The 22804-nt window shown below is 38.6% G+C and overlaps 1 protein-coding gene across 1 annotated transcript; it reads right to left on the bottom strand.

Moving 5' to 3' along the window:
• Window positions 1-9177: 9177 nt before the first annotated feature.
• LYVE1 (lymphatic vessel endothelial hyaluronan receptor 1) lies at window positions 9178-21507 on the bottom strand. Its single transcript, XM_039240883.1, has 6 exons — window positions 21257-21507; window positions 17533-17704; window positions 17285-17424; window positions 11370-11678; window positions 10658-10736; window positions 9178-10152 (listed from the first exon to the last, which is right to left on the bottom strand). Exons 1-6 carry the CDS (start codon window positions 21339-21341, stop codon window positions 9966-9968), a joined length of 972 nt encoding a protein of 323 aa, XP_039096814.1. The 5' UTR covers window positions 21342-21507; the 3' UTR covers window positions 9178-9965.
• Window positions 21508-22804: the final 1297 nt, after the last annotated feature.

Raw genomic sequence — 22804 nt, 5'->3', positions numbered from 1 at the left:
AGGAAGAAAATCAAGGGTAATGAGAATAGAAGGAACAGCATTTGGAGACATGAGACTGTATAGTATAGATTAAATTCTGGAATGGCAAATGATCTTGTGTGGTTATAGCATGAAGTATCCTTGCAAGAATGACTCAAGATAAGGTTGGAGATGAGGATTGGAAGCCAAATAGTAAAATGTGTTTAATGGCATTTCTATCAATCAGGGCTCCCTCAAGAGAAACAGAAACCTCTGCAAATATTTTAAACAGAAAAAGTTTAATAAGGGGAATTAGTTGCTTACAAAATCATTAGGAGTGCTTAGAACTAAGTCTGATCACTGCTATGACTATAATTGCCTCTCAACACCCAAGAAGCTAGGCTAGACTCTGGAACTTTGCTGCAGAAAAGCCCATCTCCATGATCATGCTTGCCTGTAGCAGTAGCTGAAGTAGCATAAAGTTGGTCTGTCCTTCTTTCTGCTTTCTAACTCATGTGGATATGCATTAATTGGTAGAACTTACTGGATTCCAGAAGTCCAGCTGTAGACAGTCTGGGAAAAGTAGTTTTCGTTTTTCATCCTTTACAGTTTAAGAAGGCATACAATCAAATGGATGCTGAATGCCAACTCACCATATCTACTTAGTATAGTAATGTGTTTGGACTTGCTTATAGAAAAAAATAGTGAGTCCTCAAAGGTCTAAGGAATGACATAATAAGCTCTGTATCAGAGAAAATACACTTACGTAGGATAAAAGGATGGGCTGTAGGTGTGACAGAGAGTTTGTTGAGATTGGTAACAGGACAATGGTATCGAAGAAAAATGATAAGAGCTTGAACTTAGGTCTAGGAAATATCAAGGAGAGGTCAGAGAATGTGTGTGACCAAGTAAATTGAGTTCATTCCAATTCAGTTAATATTTAATGCCGTTCAAACTCTATGTTCCTTAATTCATGTACCCTGAATGATACTGCTCTAGGGACCGTATTTTCTGAATGTAATAACAGTACTCCAGGAACTGTACTTTCTTAGTGTATTATCAAATCTAAGAATTATTTATCCCTTATTAAGCTTATGTCTCCATGATTCAGGCTTAGAGTGGTGCTGAAGTGAAAGAAACACAGCACAACAGCCAAAATTCACTTCAAAATAATACTGGTTTTTTTTGTTGTTTTTTTTTTTACATTTCTCAAAAACTATGATCATACATATGCCACAGCATAGTTTGTAAAAATTTCCTTCCAATCCGATCGACTTCCATCACAGCCTCCAAGTACTCTGGGGCATCTCCTCCCATAAATCCCCTAACTCTCTCTTGACACCTAGCCTCCTGCAATTCTTTCTTTTCCTCATTCCTCTTCCATCCTCACGTCATTCTCATTCCTTGATTGTATAGGTTGACTTAGACTCTCTTCAGCAAAGTAAACTCTTCCTTACTAGGGTGGGAGATACGAGGAAGAAAATTAGACTGGCAATTAGAGAAATAAAAGTTTGCATAGTAATGTTTGTCCTGCTGCAGTTTTTACTGTCAACTATTAGGTATATTTCTTTGATTTTATCTCCAAACTAATTTCTCCTTATTCCCTCCCAAGACACTTGCATGTTAATGGCTTAAAAATCTTTATCTTTAGTCTTTTCCCCCATGGCTAAAAATTTACCTGCCTTATAGATACTTCCACTCACATATTATTTCCACACCAGAAACAACACATACTCAAGCCAAGTTCATTATCTTCTATCTCAAATATGCTTAATTTTTCTTATACCCTAACTTGGCTAGTGAAAAAAATTATTCATGTAGTTGTCCAAGTTGGACATTTCACTGTCTGTGTTGAGTTACTTTAATATGTCATCAATTAGTCACTATTTCTGATTTTAGTCTCAGAAATATTTTTGGAATCCATCTTCTGTCCTATCTGCACTGCCATAGTCCAAGCCCTTATCATTTTGTCCTGGTACTCTTTGTCTTACTGTCTCTAATCCCTCTTTTCTGTAGTTCAGCAATTCCCATTCACTGATCCTGGGACCAGTTGGATCAGATTGTCTGGGGTTTGTTTGCTTTTGTTTATGTGTTTGTTTCAGTACATTTCTCTAGGTCTTAAACATGAAAAAACATTCTGATTCTTTCGGGCTGGGTTAGGGGCCCATGATTTTGAGCTTTTATAAATCTCCTTCGATGGGTCTGGTGATCAGCTAGGTTTGGTTTAATAATTTCTTAAGTCTATGTTTTACGTCACCACCACAATCATTTCAGAATCTCCAAAATCTTATTACATCACTGTGATGATCATAACCCAATGATGCTTTCCTGTGCCAAGCAGAGAGTGTTTAGCCTAGGAATTAAAACACCACAGAATTGGCTATTTGCATTCCCCCCACCCCCAGCTTCATTTTTTCCCCATCTCTTTCCTATTGCCATGATACCTTAGGCTGCAGCCACAATATACAACTGGTTATCTAGGGAACATTGCTCCCTTTTACATGTCTCTGGACCTTTGCAAGATCATAAAGCTCAGATTGTCATTCGTTTCCATCATTTCTTGTCAAAAATCTTATGGATCCTTAAAAGCCTAGCTTAGATACCATGACTTTCATGAAGCCTTTCCAGATGAAATAAATCAGAAGTTGTTTCTTCCCTGAGTTCCCATAGTCTGTGCTGAAACTATAGCATTTAGTACAGTTAGGTTCAAAGTACTATGAGTTGTAAATTATCTCTCCTTCCACACACTGAGCTCTCTTTTTGCTTAATGGTAATGGTATACGTATGTAGTGGGGAAGACTGTGGTAGGGAAAGGAATGTGGAAGGAGAGACCATTGCAAGGGTAGAAGGAGTTAAATCCGAATCATAGGAGTTGTTTACTTGCTCTCAGCATGTCCACATTATCCTAAAGGGTTATTTTAAATGCAGTTCAGAAAATTGTTTCTTTTAATTGATTGGTAAAGGCTAATCCTTTGACTGGTACTTATCAGTGAGTAAATTGTCACTGGTAAAATGAGGAAAATAAGGTCCATGTAGTCAGTTTTTCAAAAAACTAGTAGACTTATTTAGTGACTTTTCTTAATTCTGATTTTTATATCTTTCTCCTTTGCTATCTTTTGTAAAATGGTAACAATGTTAGAAGTATAATTTTTAGATGTCTTTGTCTGAAAATGTTAAAAAATTAGAAACCCTATTTTGGCCCCCAAATTTAAAAAAGAATCATTGGTGGGGCGCCTGGGTGGCTTAGTCGGTTAAGCGTCCGACTTCCGCTTAGGTCATGATCTTGGGGTTCGTGGGTTCGAGCCCCGCGTCGGGCTCTGTGCTGACTGCCAGCTCAGAGCCTGGAGCCTATTTCAGAGTCTGTATCTCCCTCTCTCTCTGACCCTCCCCTGCTCACGCTATCTCTCTCTCTCTCCTAGAAATAAATTTAAATAAATAAATAAATAAGAATCATTGGTCTATGAAATTAGTAACTACTGGGGCTCCTATTGCCTGGATATCTGGGAAAGGGCCTAGAAGCAATGACGTTCCAGTAGCAGTAAGAATGGAGATTTTTTTTTTAAGTTTATTTATTTTAAGAGAGATAGGGACAGGACAGGTTGGGGAGGGGCAGAGAGAGGCGGAGAGAGATAAGGAGAGAGATAATCCCAAGCAGGCTCTGCACTAGCAGTGTGGGTTCAAACCCATGAACTGTGAGATCATGACCTGAGGCAAAACCAAGAGTTGGTTGCTTAACAGACTGAAACGCCCAGGTGCCCTGAGTGCACCTAGAGCTTTATTTCTTTTTTTTTTTTTTTAATTTTTCATTTATTTCTAGGAGAGAGAGAGAGAGAGACAGTGTGAGTAGGGGAGGGTCAGAGAGAGAGGGAGTCACAGACTGAAACAGGCTCCAGGCTCTGAGCTGGCAGTCAGCACAGAGCCCGACGCGGGGCTCGAACCCACGAACCATGAGATCATGACCTAAGCGAAAGTCGGACGCTTAACGACTAAGCCACCCAGGCGCCCCTAGATCTTTATTTCTACCACCATTCTCAAAAAACACCCAACCAATCAAACAAAAAATCCCCACAAGAGACAGGGGCTCCTTGGAGAAATGGCTGATTTTAGGACTGGGGCAGGAAATAAATAAGATGAGCCTAGATTATTATATAGTGCCAGAAAGTAAGGAAGTACATAATAAAAACACAATGATGGGTAGGTCAAAGGGACACAGGAGCAAACTGAAAAGATACCCAATGATCAAAGCTGGAACAAATAATAAAAGCTGAACAAAAAATAAATAGCATTGGATTATAATGTAAAGTAGAAAATAAATATTCATCCACACTGATGTAAATAAAGCATTGAATAAATTAATGAGGGAAAATAGATGAATCTCCTACACAGGAGAATTCTAAATAATTTATGTAGATATTCTGTTTTCAAGGAGCAGAACATAACTGCCCTTGATTTATGTATGGACTATGTATAGGACTTCTTTCCATAGTACAGTATGGAAAGAGGGAAAAAGAGTAACTTTACATTGGAGAAAACTGATGAACACTACCTCAGCCAGGTGGGCAAGGTTAACACCAACAGTGATAGGTGTTGATAGTATGTATGTTGGATATGCTGTGATGAAAATAGCACTTTACCTTTGTGATCTTTCTCCCCTTCTCCAGTGTTATAAGAAAACATCAGAGAAACCCCAACTGAAGGGTGCACAATTCCTGACTAGTACTCCTCAAAATTGACATGGTTATCAAGAGCAAGGAAAGTTTGAGAAATTGTCATAGCCAAGAGAAGACTACGGAGACATTACAACTAACTGTAATATATCTTGGATGGGACCTGGAAAAGAAAAAAGGATATTAGGTAAAAACTAAGGAAGTCAGAATAAATTACACATTTTAGTTAATAATAACATATCAATATTGGTTCATTAAACATGGCAAATGTACCATACTAATATGTTAATAATAATGGGAAACTGGCTGTGGGGTATGTGAGAACTCTTTATTGCTATCTCTACTTTTTTTTTCTAAGTGAATTTAAAATTACTCTAAAAAAATTATTTTTAAAAAGTAAATGGACTTGGGGCACCAGGGTGGCTTAGTCAGTTAAGCAACTGACTTCGGCTCAGGTCACTATCTCACAGTTCATGAATTTGAGCCCCACATCAGACTCTGTGCTGGCAAGGCAGAACCTGGAGCCTGCTTCGAGTTCTGTGTTTTCCTCTCTCTGCTCCTCCCCTGCTCACACACTGTCTCTCTTTCTCTTTTTTTCTCTCTCTCTCTCAAAAACAAATAAACATTATAAAAATTTTTAATAAAAAGTAAATGGCCTAGATACTAAAGGAGGACATCCTAAATCATATCGGCACTGTATGGAAATTTGGGCATTTCCTGGGGAACATACACAGAGAGAATGATTTTAGCTTGTTTTAATATTATTAAAAATGCTCTCGGGGCACCTGGGTGGCTTAGTCGGCTAAGCCTCCGACTTTCGCTTAGGTCATGATCTCACAGTTCGTGGGTTCGAGCCCCGCATCGGGCTTTGTGCTGACTGCCAGCTCAGAGCCTGGAGCCTGTTTCGGTCTGTGACTTCCTCTTTCTCTGACCCTCCCCTGCTCACGCTGTCTCTCTCTCTCTCTCCTAGAAATAAATAAAACATTAAAAAAAATTTCCTTTAAAAAAAAAAAAAATGCTCTTAGGGCAAACCTGACCTTACATATAGACTATTATAAGGTAAACTAAATCTTATTTACATTTAACTAGGAGATTGAATTGACAAATAATTGCTTTTCTTCCTGTTTGGAAACTTAAACCTGTGTGTGTGTGTATGTGTGTGTGTCTCATTCCTTGTTAAGAATTTATTTACTTGAGTGTTATTATTGTCCTTAGAAACCTGCTCTTTCCTACTTTGATTTTGCTTTGGTAACCAGCTAAAAGTCTAGAGAAGGGCAATAACATGTAGGATTCTTTGCCCTGGAAATCTCAACATGATTCAATCTTGTTCAAGCCCATGGACATTTGTAAATTCTCACTATGTTCATTCATGTGCTGGACATCAAGTCCTCTGCTTTACTTCACCTTTCCAATCTTAGAAATCCGCTTGTTTTTATTGGATGCACATTAGCATGTTTATACTTGATAGTTGGCCTGGTTTTTATAAAAAGCAGTTAGTTTTACAAGGGAATGGATGTATATTGTTTTAGCCAGGGAGGCAGGCATGAAGAAGAGGCATTTCTGGGCAGAGATCCTGTGCACCACCTAATAAACTAATCATGTGGTTGTCTACTTGTCTTGTTTGAAGACTGGCTTTGGTAGGCCAGATTGTAGGTCTGAACTGGGGTCATCCCTTGTATTCTTCTAATTTCTCTTTGTTCAGTGGAGAATAAAGAGAATTTGATAGGAAGGAGACTTGTAGACCAGGCTCTACTTCACTTCTAGCTATCTGCGACATTTGGCTTCATTTTTTTTTTTTTTAACTTTGTGAAGAAAGAATTTAAACTTTAGAGGAGCTTATCTTGGATCCTTGTGAGCCTTGGATTTTTTGACCCTATGAGCTGGACCAGGTAAATCTTTGCTGAGGTTGGTGTCTGCATCTATGAAGGAACAGCTCTCAAAGGTTTTTAGTAGTTCCTTTTTTTCCTTGTTATTGCAAGTGGATTTAGGAAAACAATCCCTGAAGTTGGGACAGGGGTCCTGGGTTGTTTTTCTTATTTTCCCACTATTGTTTTTTGGCAAGTGACACAATTTCAAGCTTACATACCAGACTCATTTACATCGCTCTATTGTCATTTGCAAAACAGTCTGGTGGGGTAGAGAAAGGAGTATGGGCTCTGCAGTCATTCTGACGTGGGATTGAATCCTACCTTTAGCATATAAGTAGACCTATGACCATAGAAAAATGATTTAACTCCTCTAAAAATCTAATTTTCTAATTAATAAAAAATGACAGTATTAACTCTGCTCAGAGAAAACATAGTGATTAAACAGGACAACATGTGAAAATGACTGCCACTTAGTAGGTACTCAATGTTATTCCTTTCCACCCTCCCTCCCTTCCTTCCTTTCCTTTCTTCCATAACAGTGAAAGTTACATATTTCATCAGTATGTTTGCATTTGCCATCTGGACTATCAAGTGATTATATGTGGATGGGTGGGGTTTTCTCCTTCCCCCTTCCTCCTCCTGAGAAGGGCACATACCTGTCTGAATTAATAGAAGATGATAGTATCTTAATATATAGTAGATGCCCTGCAAGATGGGAGATCTAGTTTGGAAGATCTGATTATTTTTCAGCTAACACAAAAGGAAGACCATTACTTAGGCTCTTTTCTGCTTTTTCCTCTTCACTCCTTGAGAACTAGATGAGGCTAATAAAACTTAAGGACTGACAAACCAGAATTTCAAACTCATGGACCTCAGCACCTGGAAGATTGTAAATGAGTGAAATGGGCTGAGTGTGAAAGAAAAAGCAATAGTATTACAAGATCCATAGGACATGACACCTTTATTTTGGAATGAAAGTGGAATAGAGAGTGAACACTGTGGTGATGTGAAGCAAGTAAAGCCCTTTAAAAGGGGATAGCCACTACTCAGTCTGAGATAGTTATTGTTGTGAAGGAATATGGGTTCTCGATTTCCAGATCTTCCCATTTTTCGAGGGAATCCAGAAATATAAATATGTGAAAACCCTTGATTTAAAAAAAATTTTTAATGTTTTATTTCGTTTTGAGAGAGAGTGTGTATGTGTGATCAGGGGAGGGTCAGAGAGAGAGGGAGATACAGAATCTGAAGACAGGCTCCAGACTCTGAGCTAGCTGTCAGCACAGAGCCCAATGTGGGGCTCGAACCCATGAACTGTGAGATCATGATCTGAGCCAAAGTCGGACACTTAACCGACTGAGCCACCCAGGTGCCCCAAAACCCTTGATTCTTAAAAGGATTTTATTTTTTTTATTTTTTTATTTTTTTTTCTATTTTTATTTATTTCTAGGAGAGAGAGAGAGACAGCGTGAGCAGGGGAGGGTCAGAGAGAGAGGGAGTCACAGACTGAAACAGGCGCTGCGGTGGCAGTCAGCACAGAGCCCGACGCGGGGCTCGAACCCACAAACTGCGAGATCATGACCTAAGCGAAAGTCGGACGCTCAACCGACTAAGCCACCCAGGCGCCCCAAAAGGATTTTATTTTTAAGTAATCTCTACACCCAACATGGGGCTTGAACTCACAACCCCTGGATCAAGAGTCACATACTCTACTGATTTAGCTAACTAGGAACCTCTTGGTTTTTAATTCCTGGCAACTAAACCAAAATTTAAGATAATACTCTGGGCCAACCACAAAAGCTTGTGCCAGCATTTTATGGTTTCTGAGCTGAAAGGACCATGGAGTTAGCTAGCTGTGGCAACACTGGTAAGGGGAAGACAATATTAGCAGGTGATATTCCCTTTTGGAAGGGAAGAGTAGAGAGAGGGAGAGAGAAAGCTAGAGAAACGGGACGGAGGAACAATCCTGAATCTTCAGCTCTCTGTGAACTCTGAAATGGGTCATAATATAGGACCTGAATCCTAAGTAAAGGACTGTTTTTATGTGTGAGTACTTGACCAACTTAAAATAAGACCACCTGAAGCAAGCATAGCGCCATATGGTGATGTATGAACCGCTGGGTTTACAAATATTTGTTTTTCAACAATCAAAGTTGTCTCTCTTACTTTTGTGAAAAACAGATTGCTTCAGTTTTCCATGAAAGGTATAATGCATGTATGTAAATAAGAGAGCGACAAAATTTTCTAAATGCTTTTATTTTTTTGACACAAATATCTCTGCACCTCTTGAGCTCTTCTTGCTGAAAAAAGAACTGGCAATACATTTGTTAATGACGTTTTCAAAATATGCTTTGGTGTATAGAGGTAATAATGTACTTTTTGGTTATGTTAATAATAAATTAAGGTTATAATGTCTGCCATATTAGAGAAAATAGTGAATGGATTAGTCTTAGCAAAAAATTAGCTTTGCAAGTAGATACACTAAGGATATCAAAACTGAAAAAAATTCGTTTAATACATTTTACTGTTTGCAAGTTTTTGATAAATAATATTCTATTATAGAATATAATACCTTACCCAGCACCTGACATATAGTAGGAATTTAGTAAATGTTTGTTAAATTTTACTGCTTTTTAACACAGTAGTTTTCTTCAGTAATAATTTCCCAGATACAACTCAGATAAAAATAAAAATTTGTAAGAGAATTTTATTTAGGGGGAGTCCTTTGTATGTACTTCTAGAAAAAAAATGGCAGCAGCGAGAGAGAGAGAAAGAGAAAAGTGTGTTCTAAAAAGTGATTCCAACTCAGACTATTCAGAGATGACTACCTTCACCCTGTTTGTACTTATAGTCCCTGCTGACAATATGCTGGCAACATCCTCAGCCTTGTTCTTTTTCTCTACTTATTTTGGCTTACAGAGATCAGGTCTCACACATGGGAATGTCCATGGCCTTTGGTTGCTGAACTTTTCCTTCCTTCTTTTGTTCTTGCCTGGCTCAGAAGGGCATGCCAGGTGATGTGTGTTACCTTTTCAGAGCTGAAGAAAGGATCTGGCCTGTGGAGTCAATAGAGAAAGCCTTGGTCTCGACAATTTCTTGGTTCTCAACTCACATATTGTCAGCCAGCTGAGAAGCCTCTTTATAAATGTGTTCTGATTAGCTGTTTTAGGTCCTTGTGCTTTGTAAAACTCCTTTCTCCCACAGAGATGTTATTAGGACATAGCCAGGTAGAAAGGTTGTGTGTGGGAAGCTTCGGAGGTAGAAGGATAGGATCCAGAAAGGATTGCAGTAAGAAGAAGGGAATTCCGTTTGGTGAACTCCATAGTCCAAAGGTAGCCCTGAGTTGATTCCATTTAGGAACCAAGGGTGGACTTTCTTGTTTTGTTCTTTGGCCCTTTAAGTTTCCCCATCTAGGTCCAGGATATGCATCAGGAAAGAAATCAGCCTCAGGTGTGTCCTCTCATTTCTTTCTCTTCTAAACTTCAGCCTCCAGGCATCGCACTGTATTTTTGGGCAGACTCTTGGACTCTTCTGGCTTTTTATCAGCTTTCTTTGATTCCTCATTAGGATTGCTATCATCAGCCTTCTCTTCCTTTACTACTTTGGTTTCAATCATCTCCTTCTGCTGATTCTTGTTTGTAAAAGGGAAGGTCTTCACATACCTATAGGCTTAAACATAAAATTAAAGCGAGACACTTCTATGTAACATATATGACAGTAGATAACACTCTGTCTTGATGGCCCGTATTAGCACAGTACGCTGGGTACGTTTATGTCAGAGAGATGCTAACACATGCACACTCAAATACATTGCATCCTACCTTAGTGGATTCATTTAGATGAGACAGTAAGTTTGCAGGCTATGCTTGAGGCTGACCTCACAACCCTCACACCAACAACAGAATTCAGAATCAAAATAAAGCATATACCTCCCCCCTAGATTTCAGTCTTTTCTTTTTATCTCTTGATTTTCAAAGTGACACCCATTGACCTGTTTCTAAAGGCTGGATGACATGTATGTGCTGAAATAGTAGGAAAGATTGGGTGATAGGGAGGAGAGGTTAGAAGAAGGAGAAATTTTACAATATACTGTCTCTGTTTTGACTAAGGAAATGTTAACAACAACCCTGGAAAAATGCAAGACAGGAATGTGACAAACAACCCCACCTTTTGACGTAGCAAACTGCGAGACCAGCTGCAGCAGCAAAGAAGAGGAGTGCAAGCACTAGCAGAGCCGTGGGGATACCTGGAGGAAACAGAGACACGTCTGTGGGTCCTTTGCTTACACAGTGTTATGTGCTGCTCTTCTAATGATTCTTTACACAGATCAAGACAACAGATAATGTAGGAGAAAAGCCTTCTCTGCGACCACAAACGAGCTGTTTAGAATGTTGGGCCCATATCTGCTTCTTTGCTTCTTTTCCTGTAGAATCCCGGGCCTTGCCTCTCAAGCTCTATTCTATAAATTGCAATATTGTAGAGTCCATTTCCTCTCTGTGGCCGTGGAATGATGGGTTTGGAGCTAATTAAGTGTAAACTCTTCCTTTTAGATAGGAAGACAAACTTTCTAATCATAGGCATTTAAAGGTATATATATATTTTTAAAACTCTGATGTATTAATAGATAGTGACTTACTTTTTAAAGTTTGAATTTTAAAAGTGAGGCTATTTTATACTCATGATTTTTATTTAATCATTAAGGTTCTTTAGAGTCCTCAGGTTCTATGACTTTATGAAAGTTGAGTTTGCATTAAGGTTTTACTTACATTTGGCAGGTTCTGAGTGGCCAGTCTGGAGACAACCTGGTTTCTAAGTATTTTCTGTTGTACATAAACACACAAGCACACACACATACAGTGCAAACACAGAAAGCTTTTACCTCCAAACCCAACAACTTCATTCTTGAATGCTGCTTTATTTTCAACATATGACTCTGTTTCTGTAGATATGGTGCTAGTTTCTACAAAAGCTTCTGTTACACAAATCAATTTTCTTTTCCGTCGAGAAGTGGAAGCCAAAGCAGAAGTAGGAGCAAGAGTAGGTGTAGGAGAGTAAGGTGCAACAGTAGATGAAGCTGAGTCGGGACTGTCACTGATGATCATTTGTGTTGTGTATGTTGCTGCTTGAGTGTTGAATATGGAATCTTTGGTGGTGGTAATTTCTGGAGAGCATGAGTTAATCCGAGTATCTATTGGGGAAGGAAAAAATAAAGTAACAAGTAAGTATTGGAACAGCCTCCTAATGTTCTTCCTGCCTCTAGTCTTACTCCTTTCCAGTCCCCTCATACTGCAGCCAGAATGGTCTTAGAAAAATGCAAATCTAATTATATCACTTCCTTAGAATCCTTCAGTGACTGCCTCTACTCATTCGCCTGTAAGGCCCTCTGTGATGTCTCCGGTGACATGGCTAGCCTTATCTGATCAGTGTGTCTCTCCTTCCTCTTGCCTACTCAGATTTCTTCAGTTTGTTTGATATGCTTTCTCTCATATCCAAGCCTTTGACCTCGATGCTTTCTTCACCTGTAAGACTCTTTGCCCTCTCTTTACTTAGCTATTATTTACCCTTCAAGTCTCAGATTGACCATCTCTTTATTAGGCAGGCTTGATGAGTAGATTGGGTTCTGAGGCATATGTTTTTGTACCTCCTTATACTTCCCTTGTCAAGGTTCTCATTGCACTGCTCTATACTGGGTGAGCTTCCTGGAAGCAGGACTCCTGTCTGTCTTCGTCATTCCCTGTGCCTAGCACATAATACATGCTCAGTAAATATTTGATGATTAAAGAAAGAAAGGAAAAGTGACAGGATGGAAGGAATAGCTGGGAAACTGAATATGCACACATGACACCACTTCAGGATAAAGATCTAAAACCAGATTTCTATATGCTCTTCAAAATAAAAAAAATTAAGGAGAGGTGCAGGGGAGGGATATAGGTTTATCTGTTTCCTATCTGTTGGCTCTGGTTGAGAGGAAACTCAACATCTTTTGAGCAGCTAACTGAGTCAATCATGACACTTCAACAATTTTATTAAGCTCTCATTTTATAGGGGAAACTGAAGTTCAGTGAAATTGAATAACTTGCCCAAAGTCACATAGCTAGTAAATGGCAGAGCCACATATTATGAGTTTGCATGTATTTCAAATTCCTACTTATTTCTGGTAGTGGGTAGCATCAGCTGGAATATTAGGTAGGAAGAAAAAGTTATTCATTTTTGAAAAATACAATAAATTACCAATCAAGGTCATAGATACTACTGATAAAACATTTTGATTACACACACATTCAGTCATAATTTTATACCATTTATTTTACTTAGAAAATATCTGTATTCAAACACACATCATCCTTCACCTCTGCCTTGAACTTTTAGTTATATTTCTCATTCTTGAGCACATGCTAAGTTTTTTTCTTCAAAAATGAAAAATTTTCAATATTTCAATATCAGGGAAAAAACATATGAGCACAACATACTTTGTTGGGAACTAAAAATACAGAGACAATTAAGGCCTAGTTAATTTCCAGGACAGAAGTATTTTGAAAAAGGTAGGAGGAGATCACTGGGGATTCACAGAGGAGATGGCATTTGAGTAAAGTATAGAGGATCAATATGTTTGTTCAACAAGTATTTATTGAGCTCCAACTCTGAGCCAAACACTGTTCTAGGTGTTAAAGTCCTTATATTTAAGAGACTTATGTGCTAATGAAGGAAAGATTTTAAAAAAAAGTCTCTTATGGTTTGCTTCCCTCTCTCTATTTGTAACTATAAAAAATTTTTTAATGTTTATTTTTGAGAGAGAGAGAGAGACAGAGCACAAGCAGGGGAGGGGGAGGGAAGGAGACACAGAATCTGAAGCAAGCTCTAGGCTCTGACCTATCAGCACAGGTCCTGATGCAGGGCTTGAACTCATAAACCATGAGATTATGACCTGAGCTGAAGTCAGATGCTTAATTGACTGAGCCATCCAGGCACCCCAAGAAGATACTTTGAATAGGATGATAGGAGAAAGTGAGGAGGTGATACTTAAGCTGAGGCCTAAATAATAAAAAGTAGCCAGTCATTGAAAATCTAAGGCAAAATCATTCCAAGAAAAGAGAACAGGAAGTTCAAGACCACAAAGCTGAATGAATTCAGTATGTTTGACGAAAAAAAAGCCAGTATGTTTAGAACACAGCAGCAGCTGTATAGAAGAAGGAATAGAATAGTGCAGTCAATAGGAACAGCATGATCCAAGAAACCAGAAGTTTAAAAATGTAGTTATATAGAAAAATGACAAGGAATGCAGTGTGGTTGAAGAATAAAGTGTATATATGATTGGGAGCATGAAGGACTGTAAGTAGGAGATGAGACTAGGTAGATGGACTAGAGCCAGAGTATTGATTCATAATTGCCTTGTTAAAGCATTTAGAATGTATTTTGTAGGAAATAGAATTTTCAACTGGGTCCACAAACCTCCCAACTGATATACAGGAGTTCTCATACATGCAAACTTTTATGTGTAAAAGGCTTCATAGTTTATATCATATTCTCAAATAGGAAGTCACCAAGGGCTACAGAGCAGAGGAGTAACATAATTATCAGTAGAGGTGTGTGGAGGATGAAATGCAGTGAGGAGAGAGTACAATTCAGAAAAAAGGAAGGGGATTATTGCAATTGCAAAGAAAATAGGGGAATCCTGAAGTATCTGGAATCCTAAAAGTTATATTTTAGAGATCTCCTAGGAAAAAGTGATTTTGAACCCCGGCTACAGGTTAGAATCATCTGGGAGCTTTTAAAAATATTGATGCCCAGAACCCAACCTGGGTCTGATATGTTATTGATATGTAGTCATCACCATGGAAGGTGCTACATGGAAGTAGTGTGGCTCAAGATTTAAATCCTGGCTCTTTCCTTATTGACTAGGACCATAGCAAAATACACTCTAAACATCAGTTATTTCTCCTGGAAAATAGAAATGATACCCTTGTGTCATTTTACTGAGGATTAATGAGATAATAAATGTATAGGGCCTAGCATAATGTACGGGCATCATAGACAGGAACTATCTAAAAATTAGTTTCCTTTGCCTCTCTATTCATTAAATGTAGCCAACAGGGCCACAATGTGAGGGAGCAACATCAATCTGGTCTCATAATCCCTACTGGGTTGAGGACACACCTCAAACTATGAATATGATTTCTTTAGGATGTGCCAAGTGTTCTGATACTAAACACAGAGTGTGGTTGGAGTCCAAGAGGAAAGCTAGGAGTAAAGGGTATGGGAAGGCTTCTTGAAGATGATGGCACTTGAGAATTGAATAAAGAGTAGCAGTTAACTAAATAGGGAGGAAAATGAGCATTGTAGCAGAGAAAACAGCATGAAACTTTACATGCAGAGCATTCAAAGCACTTTGATCCCTAATTTTAAAAAAATTTTTAATGTTTATTTACTTTAGAGAGAGAGAGCGTGTGAGTGAGGGAGGGGCAGAGAGAGATGAGGACACAGATTCTGAAGCAGGCTCCAGGCTCTGAGCTATCAGTACAGAGCTTGATGCAGTGCTCTAGCTCATGGACCACCAGATCATGACCTGAGCTGAAGTCGGATTCTTAACTGACTGAGCCACCCAGGCACCCCCAAATTAATTTTTAGATATAAGCCTGTGTGTGTGTATATATGTGTATAATAAGTGACTTATTCCATATCATGAGCAGAGAAAGTACAACGTAAGTGTGGAACATGCTATTATGTCAGAAAGCAAGGAATTACTCAAATACTAATGGAATAAAGAACACAGAAGTCAACTAGAAGGCGCTCCTACTCACCAAATTTGAGACAATTTGAGCCTCAAAAAGAATAATAATTGTAAAATTGATTATAACATGTTGAACACACAGAATAAGTAAAAGGTGATGTGTTCATAGTAGTATAAGAGGGAGGGAAGAGTGTGTGTGTGTGTGTGTGAGAGAGAGAGAGAGAAAGAGAGAGAGAGAGAGAGAGATTCTGTATCAAAGAATGCCAGCTAATAAATGCAGAAGGAAGATTTAGAAAATCACCATTTTGTAACCCCACATATAATAACTGATTCCAGTAAGAATAACCAATGGCTGCTTAAACTCTAGGTACAAGATAGTTGGGGTCAGAATATTTGCATGGTGCCAAAATATCACATTATGGATTACTTACTCATTGCAAGGGGAAAAGCATATCTTTATGAGTTCATTTAGAGAGGTCTGGTAGTCACCATCGTATTCAAATGATCAAAGTTAGCATATTAATAGTGGGACATACATTAAGTTGAGATGGAATCTAAAGTACACAGTATCATCTATGAAGTATTATTCCCAAAATGCTGAACAAGGGTCTAATCAAGCCTTGAGATCTAACTTTAAGTATACAGGAAATATAGGGGATGGAAGTACAAGTTAAATGAAACCATGAGGAAATATACAAATCCAAGCCCTCTTCCTCTGACTCTATTTTGTGAAGTTCAGAGGACTGGGTATCACATCATCACACTGACTGCTGGGAGGAAGGCCAGGAAGTTAAAAGACTAGGCCACTTGACAGGAATGGGCTGGCCATGAGATAAACAGGCATGTGAGCCACCAATTACCCAACTAAAGATGGTAGGCATAAAAAGCATAAGAGTGAAGGAGGATGGTGAAACAAATAAAAAAAAACTTTATTTCAGTTTTGACTCTGCCACCAACTGAACAAGCCAAACCTTCATTCTGAGCTGTCATTTCATCCATGAAATGAGGGAAGAGGACAGAGCGTCTTTCAGGGCTCTTTCTAGGTCAAAGCCTCCTGATTCAGAGAACTGCTTGGATCCTATTTTGTCTTTGGACAATATAATGTTGCTGGTGCACACTTATCTCTTGGATCTTAGAAAATGACTTTGGAATCTATCCTTGTATATGACCACTTAGCTATCTGATCTTTAGAAGGTCAGATTTATGTGTATGTGTGAAGTGTAATAAATCAGCAGAGAACAAATATTTAGTGAAAAAACTTTCTGAGAAGTTCCTTAGATAGACCACTTGGGATAAGGTGGCTGCGGTCTCCAAGCAAAGTTAAAAGGATGGCTGTGTGACCATGAGCAAACCAATTCTATTTTCTAGCTTCACCTCCTTCCTTCATAAAATGATCTTATTCTTAAAAATGTCAAGTGTAGTGGGGCCCCTGGGTGGCTCAGTTAGTGAAGCATGTGACTCTTGATCCAGCTCAGGTCTTGATCTCAGGGTCATGAGTTCAAGCTCCGCACTGGGATCCATGCTGGATGTGAAGTCTACTTAAAAAAAGAAAAACTGTAGCATCTGCATTTCTTCTTCTCTAAAGGAATGTAGGGTAAGGTAAAGAGCATGGTGTCAGAGTTAGACCTATGTTAAAATCTTTGTTGTAATGAGAACTTAGACAAATATACTTATGTCCTCTGGGGTAAATTTTCTGCTCTGCAAAATGAGAGTAACAAAGTACACCTTGTAGAGAGATTGTGAAGGTTCAGTGTGATAACTTGGTACACTGCTTTGCCTATAGTGAATATTTCCTTACCTTCTTCTTATTTATCTTATAAAATGGAGGAATGTGGGTAATGGAACCTCCTGGGTTGCCCCCTCCCTATGTTGCCATTTAGTCATATTTTCCCTCACTTTTTCCTATGAGGGACACATGGCCACCTCTGGCCTGGTCCTATATAGAGGCAGTATTGGGAGTATTAAATGACCATCACCAAGATTCCTTCTGCTGCTACTCAGGGCTACTCTTCTCAGACGGGTCATAGAGCTAGAGAAAAAAAGGAGAGGCTACAGATCTGACTCACCAGATGAGTTGTAACAGTAGGCCAAGAACTTTTTGCTGAGTGAATTTCTCCAAACCAGGACACCCATCCCATTCTTCCCACACTTGGGGTTCGGGAGAATCCGAGGGATGACCAAAAACTTATCTGCAACCCATCCATAGCTATAAAAGAATACACATTAGTTGAATGGATACATTTATCTCTGTTGCTGAACAAGAACACAGAGCTGGAAAAGGTCCAGCAGTGTTGTGAATCCAGTTGTTTCTCACCTGCAAGTCTCAAAGCCAGATCTCCATGCTGCTTCAATCTGGTCTTTGCTGGCCAAAGTTAGTCCCATCAGCCTACAGGCCTCCTGGGCTTCTGTGAAATTCAGCTGCTGGGTTGTCTTTTTGTTCACAAGGGTGACCCCTACAATTCTGCATGGTGCTGAGATGGAAAGTTCTGCAAAGGAGTCACAGAGGTCCTCAATTTGCTGCTGTCCTTGTTCCCAGCCTGTAGGCTATTTTTCCTAACAGAGTATTATTGTCTTGATAGAGCAGTGAGGTCCTAGTGGCTGGGATTGAAGGTTAGATATAACAGGCCAGACATTTCCCACAAGGACATCCTGCTGGATTAGGGTAGGTCTTTGCTCTGGTCCCAGCGTTCCTCTCATCAGATCCAAGTCTATCACACCCCACTGCATTAAGGTGCCTTGTTCTTTACATATAGACTTTGGCCACCAGTTCCTTGGGTTGAGTCTAGGTGATACAGTTGCTGCCAACCTTTTTGGAATCTATAAAATGAAAGGTCTGAAACTTTGAGCAAAATAGAATTCAGGGCTCTGATTGATAGAATGGCTAACAATATGCCAAACCAATGTGGCTTGGGAACACCATTGTTTCTGAGATAGGCTGAAAAATGTTGCACTTGGTATAAAAGAATATGAGCTTTCTCAGTCCCAGATGTTCTTTGACCATTGGGGGGCAGGCTTACTCAGAAGTTCCTAGAGAAACCAGGCAGTAAACCTGGCATGGCGGAAAAACTAAATAAAGAAAGTTGGATTTTAGAGTCTGGGCTATGTCACTTGCTAGCTCTGTGATCTTAGGCTAGTTGTTTAATATTTTTGAGCCTCAATTTCCTTATTTGTAAAATTGAGAGAGTAACAGTATCTATTGTATAGGGTAGTGAGAGTTGAATGAGTTAATTGAAATAAAAATGCTTAGCATAGTGCCTGATCTCTCAAGGGAAGCTGAGGCAGTTGAATAGATATATTGTAAATATATTTTACTCAAAAGTTTGTGAATCCAAGAGCTCTTTAGATCACTTTTCTTGTTTCTGGGATTTATAGATTTATATAAAATCGCAAAGTTGTATTGCATTCAGGTCTATTATTCCTATTGGGCTTTGTCCACAAAAGTCCCTAAGAGGGCATTACAATCTTCTAAGAAGTTGCTTGTACACAGACTTGTGCATTGGATGCCCAAATTCTTTGATCACTTTCTAGGTTGATATTTAAAATAAGTTTCTTGCAAACATGGAAGGAGCATTTCTAAGTCTTCTATGTGACCTTGCTATGCTCTAGAGCAGGAGGCTAAAAGAATAATATGTATGTGATGCACAATATTTGTGGATGGCCTTATTTGCTTCCAGACCTTGTTCTCACAATGAGAAACCGAAGAGTCAACACCCCAATATGAGTGTTTGTGACAAAACAACCTCTTATGTCTATATGCACTAATACTAATACTTATAGGAATACTGATATTAATACTAATACTAGGGATACCTGGGTGGCACTGACAGTGCAGAGTCTTCTGTGATTCTCTCTCTCTGCTCCTCCCCTGCTCTCACTCTCCCTGTCTCTCTCAGAATAAATAAATAAACTTAAAAGAATACTAATACTAATTCTAACGTCTATCATCTGTTTATGCTATTCTGTGCCAAATCCTGTCTCCTTTAATAGAAAGTTGAGGCTCAGGGAGATTAAATAACTTCCCCAAACCCAAGGATATAAAGCATGGATATAGGACAGATTGGGTGCACAAATCCAATTATGACTGACTCTAAAACCCCACTATTCTACTTCCCACTGTGTTATGGAGAAGATGAACGTGTATGTGCACGTGTGTGCACGCACACACACACATACACATACACATTGTAATTAGAGCTGAATTCTTCAAACATCCTGGAATTTTGCTTACTTATCCAATGAGCTTGCTATTGCTCAAATATCACAACTGCTGCTTTAGGAATACCTGCAGAGAAGGTTTATTAATTACACTATAAAGTGGTCTTGCTACTCTTTCACCATAACTCATTTTTACCTTAAAAGTTATTATTTTGAGTAATGATAGACCTATTCTGGACAATGGACCTAGCTTTGATTATTTCATCTGTTATCAATAGGCTCCGGGACTCTGGCAAGTTAGTGTACTCATTTGTAAGAAGGAGATGGTTCTATCTTCTTCACAAAATTTTTATCAGAATTAAGTTAGATAACTTGTACCTAATAGGAGCTGGGTTCATAATAGATAGTCAACAAATATTAGTCATTTTTATGTTTTCCTATTTCATTTAAAGACAAAAGTAGGGAGTTGAAATCCAAGGGCTACTCCACTAACCTCTTCCTTAAGAATTTTTAGGAAACAGCAGGCATAGTAGAAATACTGTATGCTTAGGATGAGATAGAGCTGAATTCAAACCCAAGCTTTATTATTTACCATCTATATGGCATTAGGCAAGTCAGTTGGCCTCATTTGAGCCCATTGCTTCATCTATAAAATGTCTTCTTGAGAGGGGAGAGAAAGTGAGAGCACAAGAATGGGGGAGGGGTGGAGAGAGGGAGAGAGAGAGAATCCCAAGTAGGTTCCCTGTTGTCCGTACAGACCTCAAAAACCATGAGATCATGACCTGAGCCAAAATCAAAAGTCAGATGCTTAACCAGCTGAGGCACCTAGGTGCCCCTTCTTGAGAAGATTAAATGAAATTTCATATATTACATACATAAACATTTATATACTATAAAATATAATAGATATAATTTAATTTCCTTAGGAAATTTTTGTCATCATCAAAGATAGTCCAAAGAGTGCAATGGAATCATTGTCAAAGAAAAATTTCCAAAATGTTTGAGTAATGGCAGCATTGTGGGGAAAAGTTCCCCAGAGGAATTTCAAAGAGGACCAAACTTATTTGAGAGTAACGGTTCTATAATTTTGAAAAAAAATATTACTCTAGGTTCTTATAATAAATATAACAATATATGAATCAACTCAAGATATCTGATTCCTACCTGTTTCATATCACAGAGCCTCTTCCAGCACTGGAACACACAATTTCCTTTTTTAAAATGCTCAAGTTTTCGTTTGCCTGGAACTACTGAGTGATTTGTGGTTATAATTTTTTTGCCTACGTGCAGAATGAGGTTACCACTGAGGCATCTCAAAAGCCTGGAAATCCTTCAAAGTCATTCCTTTGGTAGGGAGATAATGACTAATTTTCAAACCTATATTTTCAACATTTTTTTCATTTAATTTGCTATTTATTTTATGTTAAAAACATATGCATTCTATTGTAATATAGCAAAATTGAAATTAAAATAATTATATTGACACTTCCAAAACTATAAAACAAGTCAATATTTAGTGAAAGTTGGCCATTTTCCCCAGCTTTTAGAGCTTGCTTAAAATTCATTACAAGCATGGTTTGTTTTTTTCAATGAAATACTTTTAAAAACAAATTCTCCTCAATATTTTGTTTCAAAATATTCTTATTAAAAAGATTCCATAACCAAAAATAAAAGTCAAAATAACATAAAGGTAAATGTGAATCATTTTGGTGAAGTCAACAATAAGATAAAAACATTTCTGGCAGAGCAACACTGTGAACTAAGTCTGTGGATATTGAGGATTGCTTCTACTCCCAGCAATCTACAGTTAAGAATTTGGTAGGCTTAGGACAGTTTGCAAGATCTTGTCTTGCTTCAGGTTGGAAATCTGGTCAGAAACCTACCTTCTGCGCGGAGAGAGCCGTGGACCAGGAGCTTTGTGGTCCAGATGGAAGTAAGAAGCAACATCAGGCTGAAGCACTTGACCATTATGCCAATCCCTTATATGCCAGAGAAGCACACTGGGTGGCCACTGGCAGCAATAGAAGCAGACAATCACCAGTCTAGATGGTGTCTTCTGGAAATGTATTAGACTCCCACTGCTTCATTTCATAACTGAGACATCCGGATTTCCCTGCTTTCAAGCTTCTGACTTGTCAAGGTCACTGGGGGGAAATGAGTGACGTCCCTTAAATGCCCAGGCTGTACTTTGTGGATTGCTTTCTGGAAAATTCAGCTAATGCTGACTCAGAAAACACACAAATGAGGAAGGCAGATAGCACAGCATAAACTGCTAGAGATTTCCCCAGTTCCCACATTCCCTGCCATCCCCTACATCCCCCACCAGCTCAATTCTGACACAGTTCATTGTTATTACCTGTGGAGCCCATTCATTTATATATTCTTAGGAATGTCTCTCTCCAAAGGAGATTGAGCATGGATTGTGCTGCTTTTACTCCCACAGTCAGTGATTTTTTTTTTCTCTCCAGCTGTTTATCTTTGTGAAAGTGGGGTGGGGGGAATGATGCAGAGGCTCATGAAAGCAAATGCCCATTTAAATACTGAGGACAGAGTGTGTATGCCTCCCTTTTCTCTTATACACTTGAAATTTCTACATCATTGCAAGTGATTCTTTCTTCAAAGAAACAAGACACATACAATTCATATTTAGAAAATACAACTGGGGGACAATTCACAAAATTTTAGTCATCTTTTCACTTTACAAAAGGATTTTTGAGTTTATAGTAATTACCACAAGGGTCATTTATATAGTAATTCTCTCTTTAATAACCTCTCTTGTACTCTGGCAGGCCCAAATTCAGTTTTGATTACCCCTTTCTTGCTTGATGAAGTGAGGTTTATATGTACTGTGATACCAGTAGACTGCACTCTTTTTTTTCCCAGCTGGATATTCAATGGTTTGTCTTGCATGGGAATTATGGAATTCTGGCTTGTGAATAATGCCTTGAGTAATGGTTTATGAGTTTTATTCTAAATGAATGTCATTTATACGAATAGTTTTTGGATTACAATTACTTTTCTTACAAATGGTACTGGTCATATAATTAGATATCCATACAGAAAATACCAGGAATGAAAGGAGAATCTGCTCTGCACATAGGTAACTTGTAAGAGACCAGGGGATAGCCCTTAAGTATCTCTAATATTTAAATACCTGTAGATCTCATTACTTGGGTGAGCACATGTCCCAAGCTATAGGTAACTTGGAAACATACATGACTTTATCACCATGGAACTAGGTAAACATGAAGGAAGTAATCAGGTCTTTTTCATTATTATCCTTAAAACCTAGCACCATGCCAAAGGAGAGATAGCCTTCAAGCATTTGCTAAACTATTTCAGAAAGAAAGAAGGAGGGGAGACAGGAAGGGAAAAATAAATGTAGAAGGCAAGGATTTGGATGGGAGAAATAGCTTATGAGAAAAGAAAAG

This window comes from Hyaena hyaena, unplaced genomic scaffold (assembly GCF_003009895.1).
Source record: "Hyaena hyaena isolate Hyena2069 unplaced genomic scaffold, ASM300989v1 scaffold_183, whole genome shotgun sequence".
NCBI lineage: Eukaryota > Metazoa > Chordata > Mammalia > Carnivora > Hyaenidae > Hyaena > Hyaena hyaena.
This window is presented reverse-complemented; position numbering and strand designations above follow the sequence as displayed.